Here is a 27,281-nt window from a genome sequence, read left to right on the forward strand (position 1 = left end):
TTGGACATTTGTCACATCTTTCTGTACTATGCTTATTTTTAATATAATAAATCCAATTTTAATACATCATCATTAAAAATACAGCAACTTTTATGATTCCTGCAGCTCAGTCAATTTTATATCTACTGTCCTTGATCTGAATATTCTTTTTGATGCTGATATCTCTTTCATAAAACTAGACTAAGAAAGAAATTTTTAAGGGGTATGTGTGGCTTACTCTTCTTCCCTGCCACAAGAACAATGCTTTTGCACTTTCTAAAAATGTTTGAAGCGTAAGCGAAGTTACTTCGTATTTGCAAATACAACACTAAAACAAACTTCAAAACTCAAACCCTTCAAAATTTGTTTGCCTTGAAACTCTGGAGAACACAGCAATCTTGGGTCAATTTAGAAAAAAACCCCAAACATTCTTCTTCAGTGCACTAGAATCTGCTGGCTGGAACAAGACTTGTGCACCCCCATGCCCCTGCTTTTTACAATCCCAATGTAAACCAGAAGTTACGGCTGTGATTAAGATTTTAATCAGGGTTTATGTTCCATGACACTTTGTCTTTAGAGACAGCAACTAAAAGTTCTTGAGAACTTTCTGACTAGTTCTCAGAGATCAAAAGTGTTCTGACTTCTTGTAAAAAGTGTGTTGTTTATGCCACTCATAGGCAAAAGCAGAAAGATGAAGAAAACTGGGTTTCCTGGATTTTCAGAATCAGTACTTCCTGTAGGCATTGAATACCAAAATATGCATTTTCTATGCAAACAGCACTGGAAAAGCAACATCTACACTCCATAATCATTGCTAATGGGCAGCTTAACAGCTGAATGTGATCTCTAGCACTCTCTAGAGAGACTGTACACCAACTGTACTCACAAAGGAAATGTCACTCACTGGTCATTCACTTTGAAACCTGAACATGCGCTTTATAAACACAATTAATTAACTAATTAATTGTTCCACAAATAATTGGAACAAATCTCCCCCTTTAAGAATGTGTGAGAAGCAAAATACTTTTTAGCAGTAAAATTGTGTGACTATTATAAGAAAACGTAATAGTTACAAAGATAGGAAGTGATGAGTGTGAAATACAAAAAAGACATTCCTCTAATTATAATGAAAAAAAATCTTAATAAATAAGCAACAATTAAATGTAGAATAATTTCTGTAATGAAATGCTTTCTAATACTGCCTGGATATTGGATCAGTGCTAGACTCATCATCATCAGGTAGAATCACAGACTCATAGAATGGCTTGGGTTTGAAGGGACCTTAAATATAATCTGATTTTAAGACCCCTGCCATGGGCAGGGACACCTTTCACTAGAACAGGTTGCACAGAGCACCATCCAACCTGGCCCTGAACACTTCTGTAATCATTTTAACTCAACAGTCTCCAGTAACTTTTTTTTAACCATTGTCCAACATCAGACAAATCTAACACATTATGATTCCACAAGCCTCTTAGCACTTACTGGGTGAATAAAGAAAGACCTGTTAAAAGAAAATCAGAAAAAATTCTGCTTTACTCATCTCATTTGGGAGGATCCAAATGATAAAACAGCAGGCAGATAGCTCTGAACTAGTCATCACAATAGGACAGGACAGTGAGAGGATGGTGCATATGGGAATCATATATTATGTGGAACTGGGGATACAGAAAGGACCACACTGGAGTATAAATTTCAAAAGAAAATTAATAGCAGACACTTTTGCACATAATTATCTAATGAGTCATATTAACAAGACTGGATATAGACACCTTCCTAGCACTAAACAGAGTTAATGTCTACTTCTGGGATGTGAGTTTACTTTTTCAGAACTAACAGGAGTATCTTCATGCAATATTCCTATTTAACATGACTGTGTACTTTTCATACAATGACCAAACTATGCATCTACACAGGCCAAACTATGCATCTACATAATTTCACATTATATTTACATACTACCATGAAACAACCAAGGTTCAACAATCAAGCTATATGAAAAGTGTTTTAAGCCACGACTTGTGTTTAAATCCTGCTTTATCCTGAAAAACTGAGCTAGATGTATCAAACAACAAAATCTACAAATTAGACTCTAGACAATAACTACATAATAACACAATAACTACAGATCTCCTACACACTGGCCAGAATATAATAATTAGCACTTGATGTACAAAGCATGTGGGGACCCCTGGTGGTCTAGTGGTTAGGATGTGGTGCTCTCACCGCCGCAGCCCGGGTTCGATTCCCGGTCAGGGATACTCCCCCGGGCAGATGGAGCTCGTCAGCCCTGTAAGGCCATCCATCTATGAGAAGGTCACTCTAAACAAACCTACGTCCTGAGGACCTCACTGCCATTCTCCAAGCTCGCTTGGCCCCGGCAGATGAACCTTAGGATTAAAGGGTGGGCTCAGTTCAGCGCATGCTGTGTCTCACCTAAAAAATCCATTGCGCAGGCTTGAAAGGTAAAAAGACCTTTCCCAAAATCTTCGTTAGCGAAGACTGGCCATTATTAACAAAGCATGTCAATTGAAGCATCTGTTTAGTGTGATGGTCTTGATGCAATCAGAATCTCTTCATATTAAACAAAGCAAAACGCACAAAATTTATTCATCTTAAGCAACACCAGAAAGAATCAATGTAGGAAAAATATACAGAACATTTTGATGTCACTCAAGGCTGATAACAGCGTCATCAGTAGATAGAACATCTTCTATCAAATCACTGAAATAAATTTATGACTTTGATATTAGGGCCCTCAGTCATCAGCCACACAGATCCATCAGTGGTAAAACTAACAAGAACAGAGACATGCAAAAATCTTCCCATGTAGAGCACTGTCTGTTAGCTTACATTAAACAGATAGTTCATTATAACTCATCTCTCTAAAGAAAGGAAAATTGTGATAATGAAGAAAAAGAAATCAGTATTATTCAAGACGCACTGAATTAATTGATGAGCAAAATGTATTTGAGGTTTCAGGCTATTCTCCTGCTGATTTTGCAACTCCTTGCCTACTTTTGAGACAGACTAGTGTGTTTTGCACACAGAATTTTTCATCTATGTTTCTTATTACAGAAATGTTTATTAACAACTATGTCAGAACCGCAGCCATCAGACTAATAAAATTATGCAGTCCTGTTTAACATTATTCCTTCTAGATTTTTTTGATGTTTTGGAAAATTGTAGCTCTTTTTTAGAAATTTCTTTGCAAGAAAGTCAGCTATATTTAGAGTAGGAACAGAGAAAAACAAAGTAAATTCATTTAAGCAGACATATTTACAACCTTTATTTCTAAGTCTTAAGTAGGATTTTAAAGGGTTTCTTTAGGGAAAAAAATCCTGCATATACTACTGCAAATGCATGTCTAATGACCAAAGATCTACCAAAGTCAGAAAGGTACCATCTTTGAAATACATATAATAAAGTATATTTCTAAATAAAACAGCTAATAAAGGCATCAATCAGATGTGCTTCTCAGCATGTTCTCAAGTAAGGTACTCATACAGTTAGAACCAGATTCAAAACTCAAAAGTATGGTAACGGAGAAAAAGAAACTAACCAAAAGAAAGTCTGTGGTTTAGCTGAGGCTCAGCCTGTCCCAAGGGTTATACACTCGATATGTGCAGTTTTGGTTAGCACTTCCCTTGAATTCAATTCTGAATGTGACAAGCCTCAGTAAGTCTCATTTAGCATTCTGTCTAATAAGGAAATTGAAGAGAAATTTAACTGAAAATCATGGCACACAAAGAAAAGAGAAGAAAAATAAACAATGAAGTTATTTCTATTAGTGCAAGACTCGTGTATTATTGTAATAGTTCATGATGCTACAATGGCCTTTTTTAGATCAACTGTACTTTCATTCTCTATTATTGACATATAGCTGCTGTTCTTTTGCAAGAGGTTTAAAATATATTTCTTGAAATGGAGTAAAAAAGCAATGTCATTCATAGCTGTGGTATAGAAATCCTGTGTAAGGAAAGAAGGCAAATGCTTGTACTCTACAAGACTTGTTCTAAAATAATATTTTATGCTAAAACTAATAAATATTAAAATAGTATTTTTGCTCCTTTAAATAAAAAGTTTTCATTAAATGTGAAATGATGTTTTGTGGTTTTCAACATCATTATAATCCCTTAAAATGTATAAAGTATAACTTGAATATTTTATATTTCTTTGATTTTTAAAAAATAATAATAAAAATAAAGAAATATATATACCCATGTACATTTCTGCCAGTCAGTCACTTTGATATCTAAACCCTTCCATTCAAAACAAAAGAGGCCAGTTTTTGAAACCTGATATGTAGGGATTCATTTCTGCATCCAATGAGTTTGAAGGAAATTTATGACATTTCTTCTACTTTAGCTCATTTAGATGTTAAATCTGTTCAAAGACAGGCCTTACCTTTTGCTTTTCCAATAGTTAGAAAGTATTAAATAGAATGATGGATGCAATAAAAATTCTGTGGAACATGAAATCAAATATATTTTATTTAAGGCCATGTTTCAAGGGCTTTATGCTTTCATGTGCTTCTGAGGCACAGAAATAAATATTAATTTCTACAACACTTTTAATAAGCCTACGTACTGTTTGGCCAGATTTTATATAATGTGTATTGCCAGGGAGCTTTGTTTTTCCATGGAGCTTTGTGGTCTCTACTCCTTTATAAATCTTCTAATTCAAACAGCTTAATGCATTTCCTAGTGGATATACCTATAGCTACCAGTCCATTATGTTCTACAACAGCTCACACAATGTCTGAGACCAGATTACAACATTTTTTTTGGCCCTGAGTCATCATGAAAAGGAAACGCATTTACATTCCAGAGGATTTTTAAATAAATTGTCGACTGAATTCAGAATTCCTACAAGACCCCAGCTACTGTGTAAGATCAATCTACATCCAATAAGTTGGATAGAAATTAATTTCTTAATAGTGATCATATTAAGATATTCTAGGGTATTCTAGTATATATTCTTCATATATGCATGTGATAACAATATTTGACACCAACATCGCCAATTCACTTAACTAGAATAGAGGCAGACTCCATCATAGCTCAACATCAGGGAGAAACAGCTTTTGCCCATCTGTAATGTAATAATTGATCTTAAAGGTTTATTTGGGTATAGAGAAAGAAACAGAAGAAAAAAATTGATATATGTGTATGGAAGCAGCCAAAGGCATGCTGGATTAAATCTTTTAATGCATTACCTTTTGTTGTTATCTACCATAGGATTAGCATAATTCCCTTGTGGGATCAAACACACAGTTATTGAAATATACATTCAACAAGGACTGGAGAATAATCGGCATATGACAAGAGTATTCCTTTGTCACCTATCTCACTCTTATCCAGTGGTTAACTGAAAGATGTCTTCACTGGTTTCAGTATTCTAGTTATGCCATCTCTGTGGTTCATCTGAAAACACTGGAAAATTAAAAAATAAATATTGGTGAATCCAAACACCTCCCAAGCTGCCTTCTCCCCATGAAATTTGACTACTAACTGGATTTCACTAATAGCTTCTCACTTCACTGAAAATCAAAATGATTTTCAAATCAGTTATATGTTGAAATTGTACATACTCTGAGGAAACCTGGGTGGATTGTCGTTGACATCAGTGAGTGTGATATTTACAGTTGTTGATCCTGACAGCCCTCCGACCTGCCCAGCCATATCTTTGGCTTGAATGACAACGGAATAATGCTCTCTGGCTTCCCTGTCCATGTTGTGCAAGGCAGTCCTGATGACTCCTGTGAGGGAAAGAAAACAAACAAACAAACAAATGATCAGAATTAGCTTGTTCAAACAAGAGCAAAGGTTGGGTATAACCTTTCTCTTAAGCTATCTTTAGTTGTTTGTGTCATATATATATAAAACACAATGCCAGATGCTGCTAGAAAATCAATTTCCTTGAGTTTATAGAGAAATCAAAATAATATTTATTGAATCAATTATTATACTACTAAATAATTAACCTAATTTATAAAACATTTCTAGCCCAAATATGCATTGCCAAAATACCAGTGTTTTCTCATATATTGCAACTGCTTAAATTGTTACTTAAAAGAAAAAGTAATGAACGGGAACTCTTACTCCACTGAATAAGACACAAATTGTTTTTTAACAAAAGGTAATTTCTTACTTAAAATATGACATACTTCTTAAAACTACCCAAAAGCTAAATTTTCTTATTTGACAAATCTCAAAAAAGATACTTTTGTATTTAATATATGTCAAACATGTAGATTTATGTTCATAAGTGTGACTTACCTAATAATTGTCTGTAAACTAAAAGATAAGCTTTTTATTGGTTTGACTACAGTACAGAGAGAAAACCAAAACTGAATGAGCCTAAAATTCTATCTATTATTATCTATCACTATCAGAATTTTTTTTTTTCACATTTAGTTAATTATACATGGAGAAGCAAAGATTAAAATAAAAGTAGGGACAGTCAATACTGTGGGCTCAGTTTCAGTTAGGGGACATTTTTCACCCATGATGATGCCTTTATATTAGGCCCTGATAATTTCTTTGATCACAGGCTGACAGAAACATCATAGAATTCAATAAAGGGAAATGTCAAGTCCTATGCTAGGGAATCAACACATGCTGTGGACAGTCTAGCTGGGAAGGAGCCTTTCAGAAAATGATCTGGGGTGGTCCTGAAGTTGGACATGAGCCAGCAATGTGTTCTTGCAGCAAACAAGGCCAACAGCTTTCCAGGCCGTATTATGAAATGCATTGTCAGCAGGTCAAGGGAGGGGATCCTTCTCCTCTGCTCACCATTCATGAGGTCAAATCTGGAGTGCTGGGTCTAGTTCTGAGCACACCAGTACATTGATAGACTGGAGTGAGTTTCATTGAAATAAACAGAGAACTATGAAAATTTATAAACATTATATTTTCAAAGAACTAAGGTTTTAGCTTAGCTTGTTTTGGACTCTTAAAGTGAGCAGTTGCTACAACCAGTAAGAAAATATACCATAGCATGATCATATGTTCCTTCTGGGTAAATTTTAAACATATAATAGCTAGTAAAGCAAAGCATCTTAAGTAGAGCCCTGCTCTTCTAGACAACTTTCTGTACAGTATGATCTTAAGCTTTTTGACGCCCAGAGTTCAGATGACGTAAAAAATGGTTTCCAGAACACTACTTTTCTTGTACTTTAAGATTACTTTCTATGCATTTTTTTGGTGAAACCATTTAGCCATTATTACATACAAAATGGAAATTTTCATGTAGCTTATGTAATTGTTTCCATTCTATTCTGAAAACAAATCACACATAAATTAGTAGATCTATCCACAGAGAATAATATTTTAAATTATTTTAACACAGTTTTGCACTGCAGGTTCCTTTCCATCAGAAGTGTAGATTTTGGACAAGCTAACTAAAAATATTATACCAGTCTGTTTTAGTTCATCAGTGTTTTTTCCCTTAAAATGATACAGTTTGAAACAGATCTTTTTTTTGGAAATTGCAGCATGATATATTGAAATTAACCACAACTTATACACATTGTAACACAAATTTGTGGAGGTATTTGGATAAAAGAAACTGATATAATTTAAATATACATTTTCATCAAAATAAATATTCACAAAATTTGGTACTACTGTTCTGAAAATTCATTTTACTGAAAAATAGGAATATAAGAAAGTATTAGAATTAAGAATGTCCTGCTTTGACATTTTTCAAATAAATTGCTTTGGTTTTTTACATTGACACCAAATGTATCGGAACATTTCATGCTTATGCATATGCATATAATGAGTATGGGATTTTTAGAACCTTCCATTTCAATTTGAAACAGACCAAGTGTTACATAGTAGAACATCTGTCTTCTGTACTATCCTCATAAATACACTAGTAACTTATATTTTTAAATTAATTTAAACAAACAGAAATTCCTCTGTATTACGATTACTTTCCTCTTCTTTTTTGCTTCAAAGGGTGTGATACTGAATCAATGCTTATAGATAGTTAATAAGGATTTGTGGATGACTAATCATTTGACCTCTCTCGCAGCAGGTTCTGAAAAATCTCTTTTCTGAAAAGTGAGTAAAGAAAATGGGCAAGTTTTTAGTTTCCAAAGTTTAGAATAAGAAAACTAGTTTTAAACTTTGATGTGCTGAAGGCAGGACATAAGGGAAAATTTAGTTCCCTCTCTTTTCTTGGATGCATGTATATTTATACATCCTAAAATCATAAGATCAATATGAAGTATCTGACTACCGTGAGAATCCTAATGCTTTATCCTTGTCACTAGTAGCTCCACCAACTGTTGTGGCAGTATAGCACTAAAATCACACGTAATTTCGGATTTCTCTCATGATCCCAAAATGTGTAAGGAGAACTTTCTTATAAGTCTTTTCCAATAAGATAATATTACATGCTCCAACAGTTTCCTTAAAAGTAGGAATTGCCCCTGAGTATATGCTGTATACTTGGCAGGGGTTCCTATAAATCCCATAAGAAAATGGGAGGTTCATCTTAAGAAAGATATTTCTCTGACTAAAACAGTAAGGAAAAAAAAAGTTAAAAAGAAAATTGTCACAGGCTTTTTATGTTTAAACACACCCCTGATTTTGCCTCATATTTATTAGGCAGCACTGTGACCCTGTTAACTGAGCGCTTTTCAGCTATGACTCCAATATTTATTCATCTTTACTAAGAAAAGAAAGCAAGAAAATAAAAAAAAAAAAACAAGACATAGACATCATTGCAGATATAACTCCATCCTGTTTCTTGTATTAAGTGAAGAATTTTTATAGTTTGACTTTTGTGTCAAAAATTACATACAACATATGGAAGGCTATATCTGTTGGAACAGACTTGAGAAGGACTCACAATTCTGGACCTCTGCCCTCAAAAATGGTCATACTTATTTCTGTCTTAAAATTGTGACAGATGTTTTATCCCACATGGAAGGCTCTCCCAGAACACACATTTTCTTTTAACTTCTTTTCTAAATCTATTCAGCTCTAAATCACACCAGTTTTGATAGGGTTTTTAGTTTTGGGTTTTTCTGTGATAATTTCTATTTGAAATATGACATGAAACCTACCTAGTTTCCAGATAAGACTTTAACACCACCTTTTCTTATTAAAACATTTTTATTTTTTATACAAAGTACGTGTTATTGGGAGATTCATCTATAAATGAATAATATTTCCTCCAGTGATATTTCCAAATTAATGAGACCAGAATTACTGCAGAACCATAGAATATCTTAAGTTGGAAAGGACAAATAAGGGTCCAGTCCTACACTCTGCTCCTCACAGGACTAACAAAAACTAAACAATATATTTACTACGTAGTTTTACTACATAGTACTATTAAGTCTGATTATTCTACTCTGAAGGAGAAAAAAATACAATTTTTGCACTTTAACACAGATACTGAGCAAGTCAGTAGATACATTTCTTTACAGTCAATACCTTCTTTTCCCCAAGATTTCTGTAAGATACTTCTACAGTCTGCAGCATCTGACAGTGTGTTATATTTTCTCTTTTAGCATTCTGTGAAGAACCATTTTACTTACATACAAGAAAAGCTACAACAGAAGGTTCCATTGTGACTGAGATTGTAAAACTCAAGACTTGATAATTCAAGTGCAGACAAATATCAAGGAAATGTCTGCCACAGCCAAGTGCCTAACTATGCATTTACTGAAGTATTTAACTATATAGTTACATATCAGTCTGGTACTCTTGAAATAATTTATTTTATTACATCTACAAAATAAGAACTCATTTTAGATTCAGTAACCACAGCCTAGTCCTGAATGATGTCTGAATGGAAGTGCCTCAGAATAAAACACGGTCTATTTTAAAGTTTTGAGCTCAAAGGTTTTCTCTCTAGTGGGGAAAACACAACTCCACTTTAATGACAAATTAGTTTATCATGGGTAAGTAAGTATTTTTTTGTTTGGAAAATTTCTATTCCATTGGATCATGAGCCTGGTCACTAGAGATTTGATGAAGAGCCACTAGATCATACTAGATCCCCCAGTTTTTAATATATCTGTCTTTTCATAGCCAATAATGATTCAAATATAATTTTAAATATCTATTTAATAACTGATTAAACATGGGATTTTACAATCCACTGAGGGATGTGAACTGTTGCAGATGATATTATTTTTACTTTTTGAACAAAAATTCTATTACTCTAGGATATGTATCTAGCTTATTTTATTGTATTCTGAATATATTGTATATATTAAAATACATTTTAAAATCTAATAATATTCTACTTTGAAGGAGAAAAAAATACAATTTTTGTACTTTAACACAGATACAGAGCAAGTCAGTAGATGCTTTTTTTTTCTCAAAACTTCAAAATAAATTTCAAATTTAGAAGTCTCAATAGACTTTGACTAAGATTTGTGATTTAGTCCAAATCATAACTGTAAACAGAAATGTGCAGTACAAAGCTTCTCGTCATACTCCACATTCTGAATACTTCTATAACTAAGATGTTTTTAATCTGGGCCCTTGAGTCAGATCTGCTTTATATAAGTAATATTATACATTTTGTTCCTTTACAGGAACATCACTAGCTACTTCATGGCTAAAAGTCATAGCGTTATAGAAATGACAATTAGTAGTCAGTTTTCTTCTCTGGTCATGATAGTATAGACATAGTACTGAAAGACAGCCATTTCCTATGGAAATTTATCATTGAAATGAAATACATGAATCCCACACATGAAGACAACATTTAAAGACAACTGCTAAATATATGGAAATAGAAAAAAAAAGTATATTTTTAAAACAAAATAGTAAGAGTTCTTAAAGAATTAGTAAGAGTTTTTAAAGAAATATGCTAAAATAGCATTCATTTGTTATTAAAAGAAGGTAGGGGATTAACTAGACTGATTGTGCTACGATGAATGGCTCCAGGAGAAAAAAAAAATTCTATTCAAATTACTACTAATGAATATAGCCTTCTCTGAAATCTCTATGAGAAACAGACTGAAATTGCAAAATTAAAAAAGTCTTATGCTGAAGCCTCCTAAATTAAGGAATTTGAATAAAGCTTCTCTAACTGAGTGGAAAATACAGCAATATATGTGGCAATTGCATGGATGCCAAATGTAATGACTGCACCTTCCCCTGTTTTCATAATGCAAAGCATAATCAAATTAATTAAATTTAGAATTTGCTGCCCTGTCGCCTCCCAGAAAGAAGACAAGAAACTCTAATCTGCAACACACAAATGCTGTAATCAAAGGAGTTCGTTAGAGAAATACCATTTCAAACAGCCACCCTGTTTGAGAGCAGGAAGCTCTCATTTTTTTCTCTTCCAATGGCTAAAGTATATGTAGATGTATACCAGGTTTGCCACCTCTGATTTAGTTAGTATGATTCATCATTTTTCTAAGTACATTTCCCTCAGCCTCATGTAGGCTGATTTAACCATCAGGACATTATTATCAGAGATGATTTTCTCCTGAAGTGTTATACTTGCCCCATTGTCTTCAGCTCACTAGAACTTCCAAATTGCTGGATTTGGAAGGGATATTTTCTGGGTTTAGTGGTTGGGGATTGTTAGTTTATTCCACTGTGAGTGTTGTCTTTCCTGTAAACATCAATTTTTCACTTTGGTCTAGACGTCTGCATCAAACTTTTCAGGCATTAAAAAAAAAAAGTTTTTTTTTTAATGCAGATCTCATTAACTAATCACAACTTAAACTCTCTTAAACCTAAGTCTCCTGTAACTCTATGTAGCTGTAAAGAAACAACTGTCTTCATTTGTTCTTCTGAGCTATACAGATGTGGTTCTACTCTTTGAGAACCTCTGTGGGGTTAGACCATAAACATGAGTTTACACGCAGGACTCCAGTTGTGTCTGGCGGGTTGTGTAGCTGCAACTTGAAGTACTATGTATAAATACATTTTTCTGTGTTTAAAAGTAGCAAAGTAACAGAAACAGTCAGCAGATGTGGATCAGAATAAGGCACTGCTGTCATAGTAACAATTAAGTAAAATACAGATTGAGTAGATTAAGTTGAATCCAGCAAGACAAAGAGCATCAATTCTTCAAATATATTCTAGTCCAAGAAAAGCAGCTAATATAACCATCTACACAAAACAGGCATGAAATAGACTGTAAGAAAACAGGTGGTCTTCAGTTTCCAAAAGTATTTTCAGATTCTGTAAAGGAAGTTGGGGAGGGATGGAGCAGGGAAACCACTACTTGGGAGCCTGAGAGGTGGTCAGTAGAATCACTAGAAGCCAGAAACCTAGCTATTTTCTCTTCTATTTAATAAATCAGTCATTTTTTTTCCCCAAAGACATTACTATCAATTACATTACATGGCTTAGCACCTAATTAACTACAGTGTGTGTAATAATGCAAATCCTCAAATTTTAGATTCTTTTTAAGCAACAATCCACACCTTGGAAAGAAATGTATGTATAGCTTGGACTTTTAGTATCACTTATGCAACCTGATACATCCACAATTAAAACAAGTTCTTTCAAAACTCCAGGATATTCAAGTGTAATGCTTAATTCATCTAACAGATTTACTATTAATAACTAAATGGAACCACCACATCTCCTGTAGAACTCAGGCCACTAATTGAATTAGCACTGTACTGTATCTACTAATTTGATTTTGGCTAAAGCAAGTCCTTCTGAAAGCATGTAATTTTGAACTGAAGTGATCAAGAGGTAGAAAATATCACATATTTCCTTGGCTGAATATTCTATTCATTCATCATAAAGTCAAAGGTCTGCCCTTTATTTGATAATGTGCACTTTCAATTTCAAACTGTCGACTCTTGTTTCCCTCTTTCAGACTAACTTGTGTTAGTTCACAGTATTTCTCCCTGTGAAGATACCACTATATTCTCATGAAGCTACCCTTTCTGATAAACTAAATAGGAAAAAGTTTTCACTCTACAGCCTTTTCTGCCATTCATAGTGTTATTTTTTTTTCAGCTTTTAAAAATTTTGTAAAAAATACAGGAAAATAAAATTAACATTGATATTTTAATAATGTTACACACACACCTCAGAATCAATTTCTGATGTAAATTTTACCTCCCTAATCTTTCTACAATATATATAAAGAATCAGTCTAAGGCTTGGTTGGTTGGTTGGTTGTGGGGTTTTTGTTTTTTTTTTTCATTTTAGTTTGGTTTTTTTTGGTTTATTACACCCTCACAAACTTGTAACTGTTTTACTCTTAGTTTACATAGTTACGGTTCTCCTAGATACATTCTCACCTTTCTCTTGCCTAATTGCAAGACTTTCCGTTTATTGCATTGAGTGCCACAGTTTACAAGCAATCTAGGCTATTTTACAGAATGGACTGTTCTCATATTCAATCATCATTCTGCAACAACAGTAGTCTTTAATTTACTTTTAATCCACACAGAAACAGCTTGAATAGAGTTGGTCTTACATAGATCCCTGTAAAGCCCCAGTGGAATCTTTTCCTTTCATGACAGTTCTGTCTTGACGATAACTTTTTTTCTACCTCCTAGGTAGCCAGTTCATAGCCACTTAATATGTGCTTTGTTGCTACTACTTAATGCTATCTATTTAACTAGAATGGCATGAGACATGGCAGTTATCTTTTTCATTATAACTTGCCATTTCATAAAACAAAGAAATCATGTTTGTTTAGCATGACCCATTTCGCAAAAAAACATTATTGTACTGCCCTTTTTTTTTCATGGCTAAATTCTTTCTCAGCTCCTCTATTTTCCTTTCACTATTTGCCTAAATTTGCCGGTCTCATGTTACAGATTTCTTTAGCTTGGCCTTTCAGAATACTGACACACATTTTCATTCTACAAATTTCCTTATCTACTTTATTCAGGGAGAATCTACTACCCTTCCTAGTTTTGGGATGTGACAACAATTATATTTCCCCATAAATTTAAATTCTGTTTTTAAAAGACCCAACATTTCAGGGGGGGGGGGAAGGGGGAAATTCTGCCTTTTTTTTTTTTTTTTCAGATTCTGAAGATTTCAAAAAAGAATTAATTCCTCAGAAATTGCTTATCAAATGTTATGTCCTGAAAGTGTGCAAGTAGTTTCTTTTGAAGTACAAATTGCACATAAGTTATGTGACTATTTCAGACAGCAAAATGGAGTTAAGTGTTCTTTCAAGCAAATCTCTTATGTGAGTGGTTTTGACCTCTTCTAAAATTGTTACTCCATCACTGAACATTCTAATTTTTTTCCACACAAAATTGTTGGAGATGTGGTATGGAGAAGTAGAAGAAAGCCTTAAAGACAGGCTGTGAATAAAAATAATCTTGTATCTAGTAGGACTACTGTATACTAGTTCTCTGCAAAACTGTCATGATGAAATTATTCAATTTTAACAGGAGATACTTCAGTGGTTTTGCACATGAATCCTTGGATTTGAATCTGAGTTAGCGTCATTTATACAGTTCTGGAGAAACGTGGTTAGAAGCAAAGAGGGCTCAATGGTCAGATTATCCAGCTTGAGCAACCCATTCTGATGTGTTCCTGTTAATGCAGTAGGCATGTGTCTCAGATAAAGCTGCATGAGGCAAGCCTGTAGAAATATGATGCAGCTGCTGTGTTGAAAATGTATTTTCCTTTTTTGACAATTCAATTAAAATGTATTTTAAAAACAATGAAGAATCTGTACCTAATGGGGGCGGGGGGAAGGAATAATTGCTCAAAGATGGCAACAAGTGACTGCTGGTTGTATAATGATATAAAGTATTAGGTTAAGATAGCTATTAGACATACCTAAATACATATATATATATGACTGACATATATCTTAATGTTGTCTAGTTATTGATGACTTCTCCATAACATTTTACTTGTCAGGTAGGCAAGCAGAGGAACCAAGCAAATGATGTCAGTGCGAAGGCAAGGGCAAAGAATGCTGGAAGAGATGAAATTACTCTTAAGTTCAATTCCATCAGATATAAACTTCTTATAGGTGTATTTAATCCTTTGTGAGAAGGAATAACCTTATGACACATGACAAACAAAACAAGTAAAAAGGGTATGCATTCAGCAACCTCTGAACATAGCAGATGGGAATTAAGTAAATGAGTCTTCTCAAAGGAAATGATATTTGACAAGAAAGAGCTGAAAACTATCTGAAAACTAACTACTTATATTCACAAGCTTGGAAATACTGCTCTCTTAAAATAGAATTGACTGCCAGTAATGAATATTTCTTCTTGTAATGTCACATACCTTCCAACTTACACAAAAATGAATTTAATCTATAGCTTGAATGAAAATGACAAAAGAAGAGCAGCTGAAGGTTAAAGCTGCTAGTATTTCACTCATAATACAAAGCTCCTTAGTACTTCCTTCATAATGACAGAAAATAAAGATGGAGCCACAGACTTGACTTCACATCTCTTGCCTACTAGTATTGAATTAGGCTTTCATACAAACTAAACTTTTTATCTTTAATAAGTACATAATAATGTATCTAAATGGTGACAATTAACATAGTTGCCTATCGAGTAATACTTTGGTTTCTTTTCAACATAGATCATCTTGATAAGAGGTCAAGAAGAGAGACAATGACTATAACCCCTTCCTTCCAAATAAGTTTAAAATGGTGTCCAGCTAATTAAAAAATTGAATACAGCATACAGTCTTGAAAAGATTCCACATTTGGACAAAAATCTCATGTGCTGACTAATTTAATTACAACTGACTGACAAGGTCAAGACATGTAATTCAGATAACCTGTAAGTGAGAAAGCTTGCTTAGCCAACAGACCAAGCATTTGCATGCTGATTGTATTCTTTTCTCCCCGTGATACTTACCCGTTACATACTCGTGAGCATTCTATTGAACTGCAATGCTTCATTGACCCATGCATAATATGTTAAGGACCTTACAGCAGTATAACATAATTTATAATTGTTGTAAGTCATTCAGAGTGCAACCTTACTGAGCACTTCAGTATGCTTATTTGTAAAGTGTGCATGAAATACGAGACTGGTGTCAATATGGAAATGTGAATCATTTTTTCCATGTATCCTAGATACCTGAACTACAATGAAACCAATTCTGCTTGATGTGTAACAATAGCGGCCACGCAAGCTAATGTCTGTTCAAAGCAAAACTATTAAATTCAACAACAAGCATAATCCCATCAACAAAAAAATTATTAATTGTGGAAAGTGCTTTTGTGCTAGATTTAGCATGTCAGAGTGCAAATACATATACACATACGTACAGGTATATATGTTACAATAACTATGAGTAATTGGTTTCCTTAAAGGTCCTTGAAAGAAAAATTCTAGAAACAAAATATTATCGTAATATTTACTGGAAAAGAAAAAAATTAATGAACAAAAAATTTATAAATTCATTGAAATCTTGGTATTTGTATAAAAATCCCAATCTATTCATGGAATAAAAAATATTAGTTCAAACTCTGCATAAGAGAAAGAAATATCTAAGAACTGCACTCTGGATAAACAGAATGCTGACTAAGAAAGCATGTCAGATAACAAACATATTTTTGAATGCTGAAAATGTGTCTGTGGTAGCATTAAGTGAACCACGATTTTTGTAACTTTCTGATGCATGCAAAAATGCTGAAGATGTTATATAGATAATATTTAAAGGAATTCTATTTCAGAACTTCTGATACATGTTCACAACTGTTATTTTCTTTTTAAACCCAACATCCACAAAATCTTTGTGTATTAGGTGACATAATAGGCAGCTATTGACTTCTGCTGAGATTCAATCAGGATTTATTGACCTGAGAGTTAGATATTGATTTAGTCAGAGAAAAGATAAATCTCTACCTGAAAGTACAATAAATCTTTCAATTGGCTAAAAACAGAAGTCTTTGATGTTTCTTTGTTACATGTACACTGCTATCAAGAAAATGACTGCTGAATTACTGGTGTAGCTTGTTGAAAAGAGGCACCCTCACACTACAGTGAATTAAAAAACCTCACAATCAGGTCACACAAAACATAAAATATGACCACTCCATGCCAAAACTAATTTTATAAAGTTGTTTCTCTTTTTGAGGGAATACGTTATTCCACAAGGTGCTCAATCTCTGCTGTACATATTAGCATTGAAGACCTCTTGACTTGGAAAAATGTATGTTTGCATTTGAAATTTTTCTGGATTTAGACAAAGCACAAATTTGAAAATACAAGCTCTGACTCTTAAAAGCTCTGACTGGAGCAAGACTTACTTAGGAATAAGCCCACATACATTTTGTTATCAGTCGTGGAAAAGCCAAGACTTTATCACAGATCTGACCAACAACGAGGGAAGTTATACAACTTTATGAATCAAAACACAAAGACCATAATTTCACACACCACATATTACAAACTTCTATGTGGGGTTAAGGAAGGAAGGAAGAGCCCTCTTTCCTTTTCATTTTCCTACCTACCATTCTCATGTAAAATTGTTGAACAATGCAGAAGTCTTTGTTTTGCACCTTCAGGTTTCAATTTTTCCTCTGAGAAAATAATAAAACCTACCAACTTACAACTCAATTTCCTTGCTCAATCATCAACCAGAGTAATCTACATGACTCTTTTTATGAACACAGTATTTTTATAATTGCATAAGAAATGTACAAATGTGCTTTTTCAAGATCAGTTTAAAAGACACCAGTTTCATTAAAGACTAAACAATACAAAATAATATTTCAAACTTGCAGTGAACCAACATTAGCTGTTTAATCTAGAAAATTTCCAAGAGGAATTTTTGTGAACTGGAATGACATGCCAAAATATTTTTGCATACTATTGGAAGACAGTATTGAAAAACATGACCAAAGATGAAGAGTTGAAATACAGATTGTTTTATAGATATAAATATTTTGTAAATGGTAACAAATGAAATACAGATGTTTGTAAAATTCTGCCTACACTTTTTAAGTAAGATTTTCCTAAAACTTACATTTTTAATTAGTTTACTTCTCTGGATATGAATTTCTTATGTACAAAGGGGAAGAAAACAGATCAATAGCAGTGTCAGTGAGGTTTTTTTCCTTCGGCTCCCTATTTCATGCAAATACTTGTCTTGTGAGGACCTAGAATGACTTTAAAAAGTGGATCTCAATACTGTATGTCTGCCCTTTCTAAAGCACACAAAATTTTCTGAAATTATTTTTAATTTCTCCATTTCATATCAAAAATTCACATTAGAATAACATAGACAAAAGATAATTGCCCTATCTAGATTTACAATTTCGTACAAAGAGTTAACGATTGTCCTAAATGCACGTGCTAAATAATGACATGAAGATTCATTGAAACTTATTCAAATGCAGTTGTAAAACAATAAGTTAAATAAAAACAAGCAAGGTTGTCTTCCTAAATATGATTGGCCTTAAATTATACTATTAATGTAACTTTTTAATATGAATGACAAATAAAAAAATAATAGATTCCCTAGTTTGTTAACATTTAGGAAAAGTAAGATTGCTTTTGAAAGTTCATAAGGAAGAAGGCTGTTTATTTAAGATCTAATCATTCACTTTGTTTAAGTACTTATTACCAGGCTAAGTTATTGTTCTTGGCCTAATTATTGTTGAACACCACATCATGGGCTATATAAAAATACCACCTGTTTCTAAGTATAATGAAAAAATAAAACAGAAACAGAGATTCAGATCAGTATACCAGTTTTCACTTTGAATTCTTTTCAGCATTCTTCTTAAAATGAAGCACAGAAACTTATTTGTCCAGTGTTTTCCTTGTATACATTTGTAAAGGAAGTCCTTCCTCTAAATTTAATCTACAATAACAAACATTTCTCTTTATGTGTTGCTCTGTTTTCTAAATCTCTAGAGTGACCTGAAGTAATATGAAACAACAGACCTAAAGAATTTTACATGTAGCTACATATACAGTATCTGGTATGTAAATAAAAAAGATCATCTCATGTACCAGGGAAAAACATACATATTCCATGGTATCAAGATGCCAGATGTGGGGAATCCCAAACAGGGTGGGTAGGAGCTTTTATAGTGCAGATTATGCAGCTATTATAGCCTGCCATGTTTGGAACTGTCAAATATTTTTCTTGCCCACCCTTCTTAAGGTCTTCTTAAAGTACATACATGATGAAGGTGAGCAAGACCTCATATTGTCAGTCTTGATATGGTATAACTTCAGGTACTTCAAATCAAGATAATGAAGTTATGCTGATTGACATTGGTAAAGAATCTTATCTTTTATTTTTAGGCAAAAAGCTTCTTACTACGATTAGGATTAAGTTGTCAGTCTAGTAATCTAGTTGATGAGTTTTCGCTCTGCAGGTGTTACAGGTGACGGGAGCTCACAGCAGGGAAAAGTGTACAAGAGCAAGTTTGGTGATACAGCTCCTTAGAATCTGGATAATACTTTCATTTTGTTTATATTTTAATGTTTATGAATCACAAGTGAAGAGTAAAATATACATTTGATTCAGTGTTTTGAGGTCAGGAATAGGATAGATAGATAGCAAGCCTATTTTGGCCTTTTGCTTCCTCTTAGGAACAGGCAACTAAATTTGAAACTCTCTACCTCTACTTCCAATCCTACATTTTCTTTTGTGTTGAAATTTTAGATTGTCCACAGTCTTTTACCATGTTGTCTTACTGGAGAAAGTTCAACATAAAAGTGAAACCTATTATCTGTTATAGGGTCACAGTGATGCTTGAATATAAAACACAGAATAATTATAGAAGGAAGCTTTGTGAGTGGTGCATTTCTACTAATGAAACTCTCATGGAAAAACTTAGAACTGCCTCTTCTGAGACAAGTAAACCAACAGTGCAAGTGTGAAATAAAATTTTGACTTCCTAAAACTCAGCTATTATAAATTAACCCAAATATTGAAAATGAAATAGATCTAAGTCAGGGGATGCCTACAAAGAACTATGTTTTTCTTGGATCTAGGACAGTTATTTGCAAAACTTATTTGTGGTAACTCTCAGGAAAATGAAAATTAAAATGAAGCATGTGTATTTTAAGGGATTTCATATTTGAACAAATGACATGGCTATTTTCTGCTGTACTCTAGTAGCTCTTCTGTTTATGTAAGAAATAATAACTTCTAACATATAATTGACCACAAAGTGGCAATGGTTCAGAGTAGCTGCTTTAGCACTAGCAGAGGTTACCCATTTATGTCAACAATATTTTCTTAATTTTTATTAGAGACTCCCCTACACTTGTAAAATTCACTTTTAGTGAGGAACATTTTCCTGTGTATGGGAAAATCTACAGCTGGAGCTCAAAGGATATACTCTCCTAAAAAATTCTTTTAAATACTTTCAAAGACTTAGTAAAAAGTTGTATTCTGATTGTTAGGAGACCAAAAAGTAAACCTTAAAAATATATTTTGACATGCATAAAACTTTCACATGGTGATCCACAACAGTGATATAATATCACTTGGGGTTTTTAGGAACTGTGTTGCAGAAGCCATTTACAGAAAGATTGGAGAACAGACTTTTATTACCCTTTCTAACAGATTTCATTTATCAAAGGAAAATGACATATATATCTTCAGAATCTTGAGATAATTTAATGGTTTACACATGCATAGTTTGCAAAGGACACAGCTATATTGCTCTGCTTTGAACAATTTTTATTTTTTTTTAAGAACAAGATTTTAGAAATTTCCAAAAGCCATTTCAAAGCATTAGTCTATTTTTGTTCTAATTCTGAAAAAATTAAAGCCCTAGTAAAATTATTTTCTTAAATGATAATAAGATAATATAGATAAAAGGTGCAATTTTCAACCATAAATGCCTGAAAACAGTCATTTAAAAACAAGGCCTGCAATTAAGTGTGCCAACTTATCCATGAGAAATCAGCCCTAACCCTGGGCAATGAAATTTCAAAACATTGTTTTCACCCTTAGTTTCTTCTATCTATAAAACTGATTATCAGAAGAACAAAAGGGATGTGCTTGAAGATTCAGTCTTGCTGCGTAAAGCAGGAGACAGTGATTAGACCAAGGGGAAACAGGGGTTTGGTCATTTAGTATTTCCTGGATAATGCTACTTACGAACTACTGATAATTTATGACTGCATAAATAATATCAACAAATATCAGAACATTTAGGACCACAGTCCAAACAGCCCTGTGTTGGTCTATCATTTGTCAGTCAGTTCATCTTCCCCATCAGTGCTAGGTGAGAATCATAAACAGGGACTTCCATGTCCTGGGGACTGAATGAAAGTCCACGACAAACCTACAGCTTCACAGACCATGAGATGCACTGACTACTAGCTGCACATAGTTTTGACCCAGAGCTCCTTCCAGTTTTTACGTGCACTGTGTATGATGATGCACAGCAAATACTTAGGGATGATTAGAAAGCAGCCCTGGCCAGCTGGCTCCAGAGCAGCTTGTTTGACCCATAGCTATACTCCCTTCACATTTTCAAGCTCTAGAAAGGTGCTGTTAAGAGTATGACTGCCGCATAATGTATGTATGTAATTCATAAATATTACATTAAATTCATACATCTTGATTTCAGGAAAAGTGTTGGAGTTTGGAGTCCAGAGATATACTAAGTCTTCCCTTGTGATATTTGTGGTTGTGGCTCTGTGCGTTTTACAAGTTCTCACTATTTATTTGAGCTTTACATATCTAACGCAGAAGGAACCTTTTTTAAAGTTATTCCAATTCCACATAAGTGTTTTTAGACACATTTTTGAAAGCTATATCTAGCAAAGGACTGAAAACATGTCCATGGCAATTCTGCATAAACACCATAAATTCTCATAAATCTGTCAAAATGGAATTTTTAATATTCTGTTGTAAGACTATTGTTATTATAAAAGCATATAAAAAGACTGACTTGTCAGCACCAGGGATTTATGCATTAAATTCATATTCTATAATGGCACAAAGAGCATCTTGGTGATTATATATCTGCTTAATGAGTTTAGTGAGTGGTATATTCAAAGGGACATACTGAGTAAATAGTAAGAAAATATATGAAGGACTTAACCTTCTCTCAAACTTCAAAAAGAGTGTAAATATTTTTTTTTTAACTGCCAGCTCTGCAATTATGAAGTCTGAAAGCTATGCAAGGTTTTTCTGTATTGGTGATTCATTTTTAGAGCTGCACTTTCTCTGGAGGAAATATGGCCCATGTTTAATGGTGCAAAATGGAAAACAAACCAATACATCATTATATTATGCAGATATTTTAATGGGCAATACCAAGCAAATTATGCTATCTGGTGTTCTAGAAGTGCTTATGCAAATGCCTGAGAATTTCCACCAACTTTCAATGTCCTTCAGCTTTACTCTGAACAGTTCTAAATAATAGAGGATTGCCTGTGAACACCTTGTTCAGGAACAGAGCACATTTCAAGAAATCCACTGAAATATTCTGAAACACTTTAGTACAGATTTTTCTTCACATAAAAACTCATTAGAATTATTTAAACCCTGCACCAGGTCAACAAGTGTGATTATTTCTGCATTGTTAAAAGGACTTTTTCTTCTTGTATGTTTTCTTCTGTGGCTACCTATTTTAGTTTGCAGCATGGTGATGTTCCCACTTCCCTGCTTATGAACAATAAAATGAGTTTAATACAATAAGCTTCTATGAGCAACAAGAATACTGGCTGTAGCATAGAAATGTAAGAGCTATCAATACCTTATCCAAAAAGGACTCATCCAAAAAAAGAAAGAGGGAGAGAAAGAAAGAAGGATATGCTGCTTTCACGCTGCCTATGCACATGTGTGTGTGTGTGGGTATGTTGAATTCCTTCCTCCATCCTTTTGAATTGAGGAAAGATTATGAAAGGAATACATTTATTATATGATCTTCTAGACTCCAATTTTGAAATTAATATAGATTAGAATTTTACATGGAAAAGAATGGTGCAAAACTTAGACAAACTTACAAAAAAAAAGGACAGATTTCTAATCAGGGTTTCTATCCATCCTGGGGTTTTTTTCAAGGTGTTCTGTGTACCTGCCTGAAATGTTGTTGTGACAGGTTTTAAGAATTCTGTGCATTTTTCCAATACACAGCAAATCTAACCAGTTGATGCTTCCAGTGAGTTGTCCTATATATCCAACTTTGGATTTACTACATTTGTATTAAACAGACAATAGATACCTACACAGCCAGTTACATGCATCCAGGAAATAAAGAGATCTTCCACTGTAAATTAAGTCTTTACATGCTCAATAGTTTGGTGCATCCTGAAAGTGATTAACTTACCAATGATCAGAGCAACTACAGTTTGTATATTTAAGTGTCTAATACAGATGAATATATGTTTCTGGAAATGCCAGAGAGAAATACGAGACCCTGTCCTCCACTGAGTAAACTCTGTGTTTACTGTCTCCTAATATTTCTATATTTTGTTCTTTACCTACTTTCCCAGAAATTCATTTAGCCCATTCATTCAAAGACAGCTCAGGAGCAAGTATGCTCATTCCAGGCTAGACTAATCTTGCATCTTGAGAGAATACTCATTTAGTCACCTCAATTGCTCTTGGTTAATTTTTCTCTGTTACATTATAGATCAAAAAATAATAGAAAATTTGAATTTCATATTTTTTAATGAAAGTTACATTTTTTCCAGAACAAAAATAAAAATAAAATTAGCTTCACTTTCCTCTGAGCGAAGGAATGAGTATTTCACCATGAAAATCACTCTGACAGCAGTGAAAATAAGTCACTATCATCCACCCTCCAAAACATTTATCAGCCTGAATTAATCTTTAATTTCTACATAAATACAATCTATGAGGATATCATTTTCAAGCACTAAATCTTACTGCTGTAAAGGGATCTTCCTAAGTATAAAGTAAAAGAATCACGGAGAAACAAGTCCTCCTGTCCTAAGGAAGGATAAACTATATTTGAAGCATCAACACATGTTGATCTAACATGTTTTAAAGACATCCTTTAAGAAAATTGGCATTTCTTAACAGGCAATGCATTCCAGTGCTTTAAAAATCTCATTATAATTTTTCCTAATGACTAGTCAGAACTTTTTTAGTTACAGAACAAGTTCATTGCTTCTTGTTCTGTTTTCCTTGAAGGTGAAATTCAGTGAGATAGAGATGGGCTAAAGTACACATCACTGACTATAAACATATTTTGTTGTTTTTTTTATTTTTATTTAAACAGACATTCAGACAAATCATTATAAGCAGAACTTAAGTTTAAGATAAATACCTTAATAAGAAATCATATATAAACATGCTATCATAGGATAGTATTAACTTATTTTTAAAAAAATATTTAATGAGAAGAAAAAATAATTTGATATCTTATTTTACAGTTCACTATCTATAACTACATTTCACCCTTTTCATGGTGGTGTTACCTGACAAGAGTTTACTGTACCACACACTACTGCGTCACATACAGCTTCTAAGCAACATTGAAATAATTTTCCAGACCATTAGGTGCATTCCCAACTTAAAAGACTGAGATGCTGATAGTAAGGCAGAGATAATTTAAACAAGTGCACGCAGGTGCAAACCTGTCAAATGGCAAAACACTGAAAGGATAATGGGTTTTTAGTCATCTCTTATAATGCTCTACTTGAACGCAGTGTTTGTGTTTGTAGTATGCATCTCCTGAGCAGCTGGCAATAACAGAGTATTTGCAAAGCCAAAAGAATGGAACAAAATTCCGGTTAAATAAATTGACTTCAGAAGGAATTCTGAATGGAAGTGAAGGAGGAATTGTCACATTTTTCAAGTGTAAATGATATCGCATCTCTGGTATCATGGTAAATTGTAAGACTTGCCATGGACTTGCTTTAAGTCAGTGAGGAACTGATGATGCTGGTTAAGAAAAACTGAGCACCTCACCGATCTTGCACCAGGTTTGAACCAGGCCTAATGTCAGAAGGATGTCTGGGGTGAAGCAGAGGCCTCATGGCCTGATGTTGTCTCTATGAGGCATAGAAGAGCACCTGCCTCTCTGTACCTTCACTGGGCATAACAGGCCTTGTTGTAAATCTGGTCCTTTAAGGAGATAAGAATGCTCACAAAGACTCCCTGGCAAAGATCAGACAGCCTTTAATGCTGCCTCAGCAGGTAGAGGAGGACCAAAGTGTTTATTTTACCTTTGTATAAGTTATAAATTCTGACTTAAAACAACCAAGACCCTCTATAAGCCCTATTTACATACTAACTTTCTCATCTTTAAGAATGCCAATGAAGAGATGCCTTACATATATGTTTATTCATATGGTTTGTTCACAGTGATTGTTCTATTCCTTTGGGAAAGGCTAAAAACTATAATATAAAAGAGTGAGTTCAGGCAAAAAGACAGAGAGGGGGAAAAACAACATCTGTACTTGCTCAGCATCAGTTGATGGTGTCCCTCTCCTTCCTCTGAAGAGACACCTTTAGGTGAGCTTTGTCCCTCCAACTGCATTGGAGCAGACCCAGAAATACTTTTTACATATATGTTATATATATATATATATATTTATATGTAAATGTATATATATGTATAGTGCTAATAGACCTCTCTTATTATCCTTTCTATCTCAACATGTAACATGCTGGAGTCAGTGCATTTATCACCAACAATCCTGCGCCTGCTGTTCTGTTGCTTCAATAAACTGCACTATTTGTGAATCTGGATTCTGTAAGTTCTCATTGAACTTGGACAGCCTATGGTATCAGATTGGCAAACTGCACTATTTTTGAATCAACTATTGCACAAGTTCTTGTTGTATGTGACAGACCTATAGTGACAAAACTGCACTACTTTGTAAATTTGTGCTTGTGAAAGTTCTTACTGAACTCAACTAGACTTATAGTGCTACCTTGGCTACAACTAGAAATTAGGCCCAGCTGCAGCCAGCCCCTTTGATCCCTGAGGACCAGTTGGAATGCAAGGGGTTTTATTTTCTGCTATATTACTATACCCTTAATGCAATATGGCTATTTTACATGTACAAATGAATAAGGAACTCAACTAGAAATGACAATAATTTGTTTCATGCACAATTATGAATTTATGCCATTATCTCTATTCATCTCTGCAGCGATTCAAAACATGAAAAGGAAAGGGAATGTCTTGAAATTTACTTATGAAGAAATGAAGCAATAGAGCTCAACTTTGTGTATGTCCAAAATGATAAGTAATAAGAAATTCCCAAAGGCATAACTCCTCTGAAGATTTCATGGAGAGAACACCTACTTAAGACTTTAAAACCAGGAAAATTATAGATTCCTCCAAGTTTCTGAAGACTTCCATAATTCATGTGCAAAACATCCTCATCATTATTTTGCAAGAGATATCACAGCAAGCGAAACACTGAAAATGTTAGGCAGAAGCCTTAGTTTGAGACTTCCAAAACAGTTCCTTAAAAATTAAAAAAAAAAAACAGAAACAAACCAGTTTTGAATGATTGTAGCCATTACTCCCTTGTTTGGTACTATGGTTTCTGCTACCTGCTAGAAAAAGACCTAGGAGTGCTGGTCGACCACTGGCTGAACATGAGCCAGCGGTGTGCCCAGGTGGCCGAGAAGGTCAGTGGAATCCTGGCCTGTATCAGCAATAGTGTGGCCAGCAGGACTAGGACAGAGATTGTCCCCCTGTACTCAGCACTGGTGAGGCTGCACCTCAAGTATACCCAGTTCTGGGCCCTTCACTAAAAGAAGGACAGTGAGGTGCTGGAGCATGTAAAGTGAAGGGCAACAAAGCTGGTGGATGGTCTGGAGCACAAGTCCCATGAGGAGCAGCTGAGTGAGCCGGGAGGTTGTTCAGCCTGGAGAAAAGGAGGCTTTATTGTTCTCTACAGCTACCTTAAAGGAGGTTGTAGCCAGGTGGGGTCTGGCCTCTTCTGCCAGGTAACGAGTGACAGGACAAGAGGAAATGGCCTCATATTCAAAAAGGGAGGTTTAGTTTAGATATTAGGAACAGTTTTTCCACTGAAAGTGTTTTCAAGCATTGGAACAGCCTGCGCAGGGAAGTGATTAAGTCACCGTCCCTGAAGGTATTTAAAAGATGCATAGATGTGGCACTTAGGGACATGATTTAGTGCTAGGTTAATGGCTGAACTCGATGATCTTGGAAGTATTTTCCAACCAAAATAATTCTATGTATATTTCCATTTTATTAAACTGTGCTATGTAGAAGAAGCAGAACTAAACAGTGCTATGAAAGCAGAGATCTGTGTGTTAGTATAATGCTTAAGTTCCTTAACTTATCTTGCAGCCATCACATCATTTTACTATTCTTTCTAAGCCAGGCATTTAGACGATACAGACAATCTTGAACCACAACAGAACCTGGTTACAATTTCATCATAGTCCCCCACATCCAGTGTA

General features: G+C 34.1%; 1 protein-coding gene across 4 annotated transcripts in view; it reads right to left on the minus strand.

Annotated features, from left to right (window-relative positions):
- The window catches only part of CDH18 (cadherin 18), a 249,479-nt gene that overhangs the window by 72,515 nt on the left and 149,683 nt on the right, over window positions 1-27,281 (minus strand). For all 4 annotated transcript variants that reach the window (XM_027681893.1, XM_027681902.1, XM_027681876.1 and 1 more), the window contains one exon: window positions 5,573-5,740. In XM_027681893.1, the coding sequence (XP_027537694.1) occupies window positions 5,573-5,740 (168 nt within the window). The remainder of the gene's footprint in view (window positions 1-5,572; window positions 5,741-27,281) is intronic.

This window comes from Neopelma chrysocephalum, unplaced genomic scaffold (assembly GCF_003984885.1).
Source record: "Neopelma chrysocephalum unplaced genomic scaffold, ASM398488v2 Primary Assembly neopelma1_22b, whole genome shotgun sequence".
Taxonomy (NCBI): domain Eukaryota; kingdom Metazoa; phylum Chordata; class Aves; order Passeriformes; family Pipridae; genus Neopelma; species Neopelma chrysocephalum.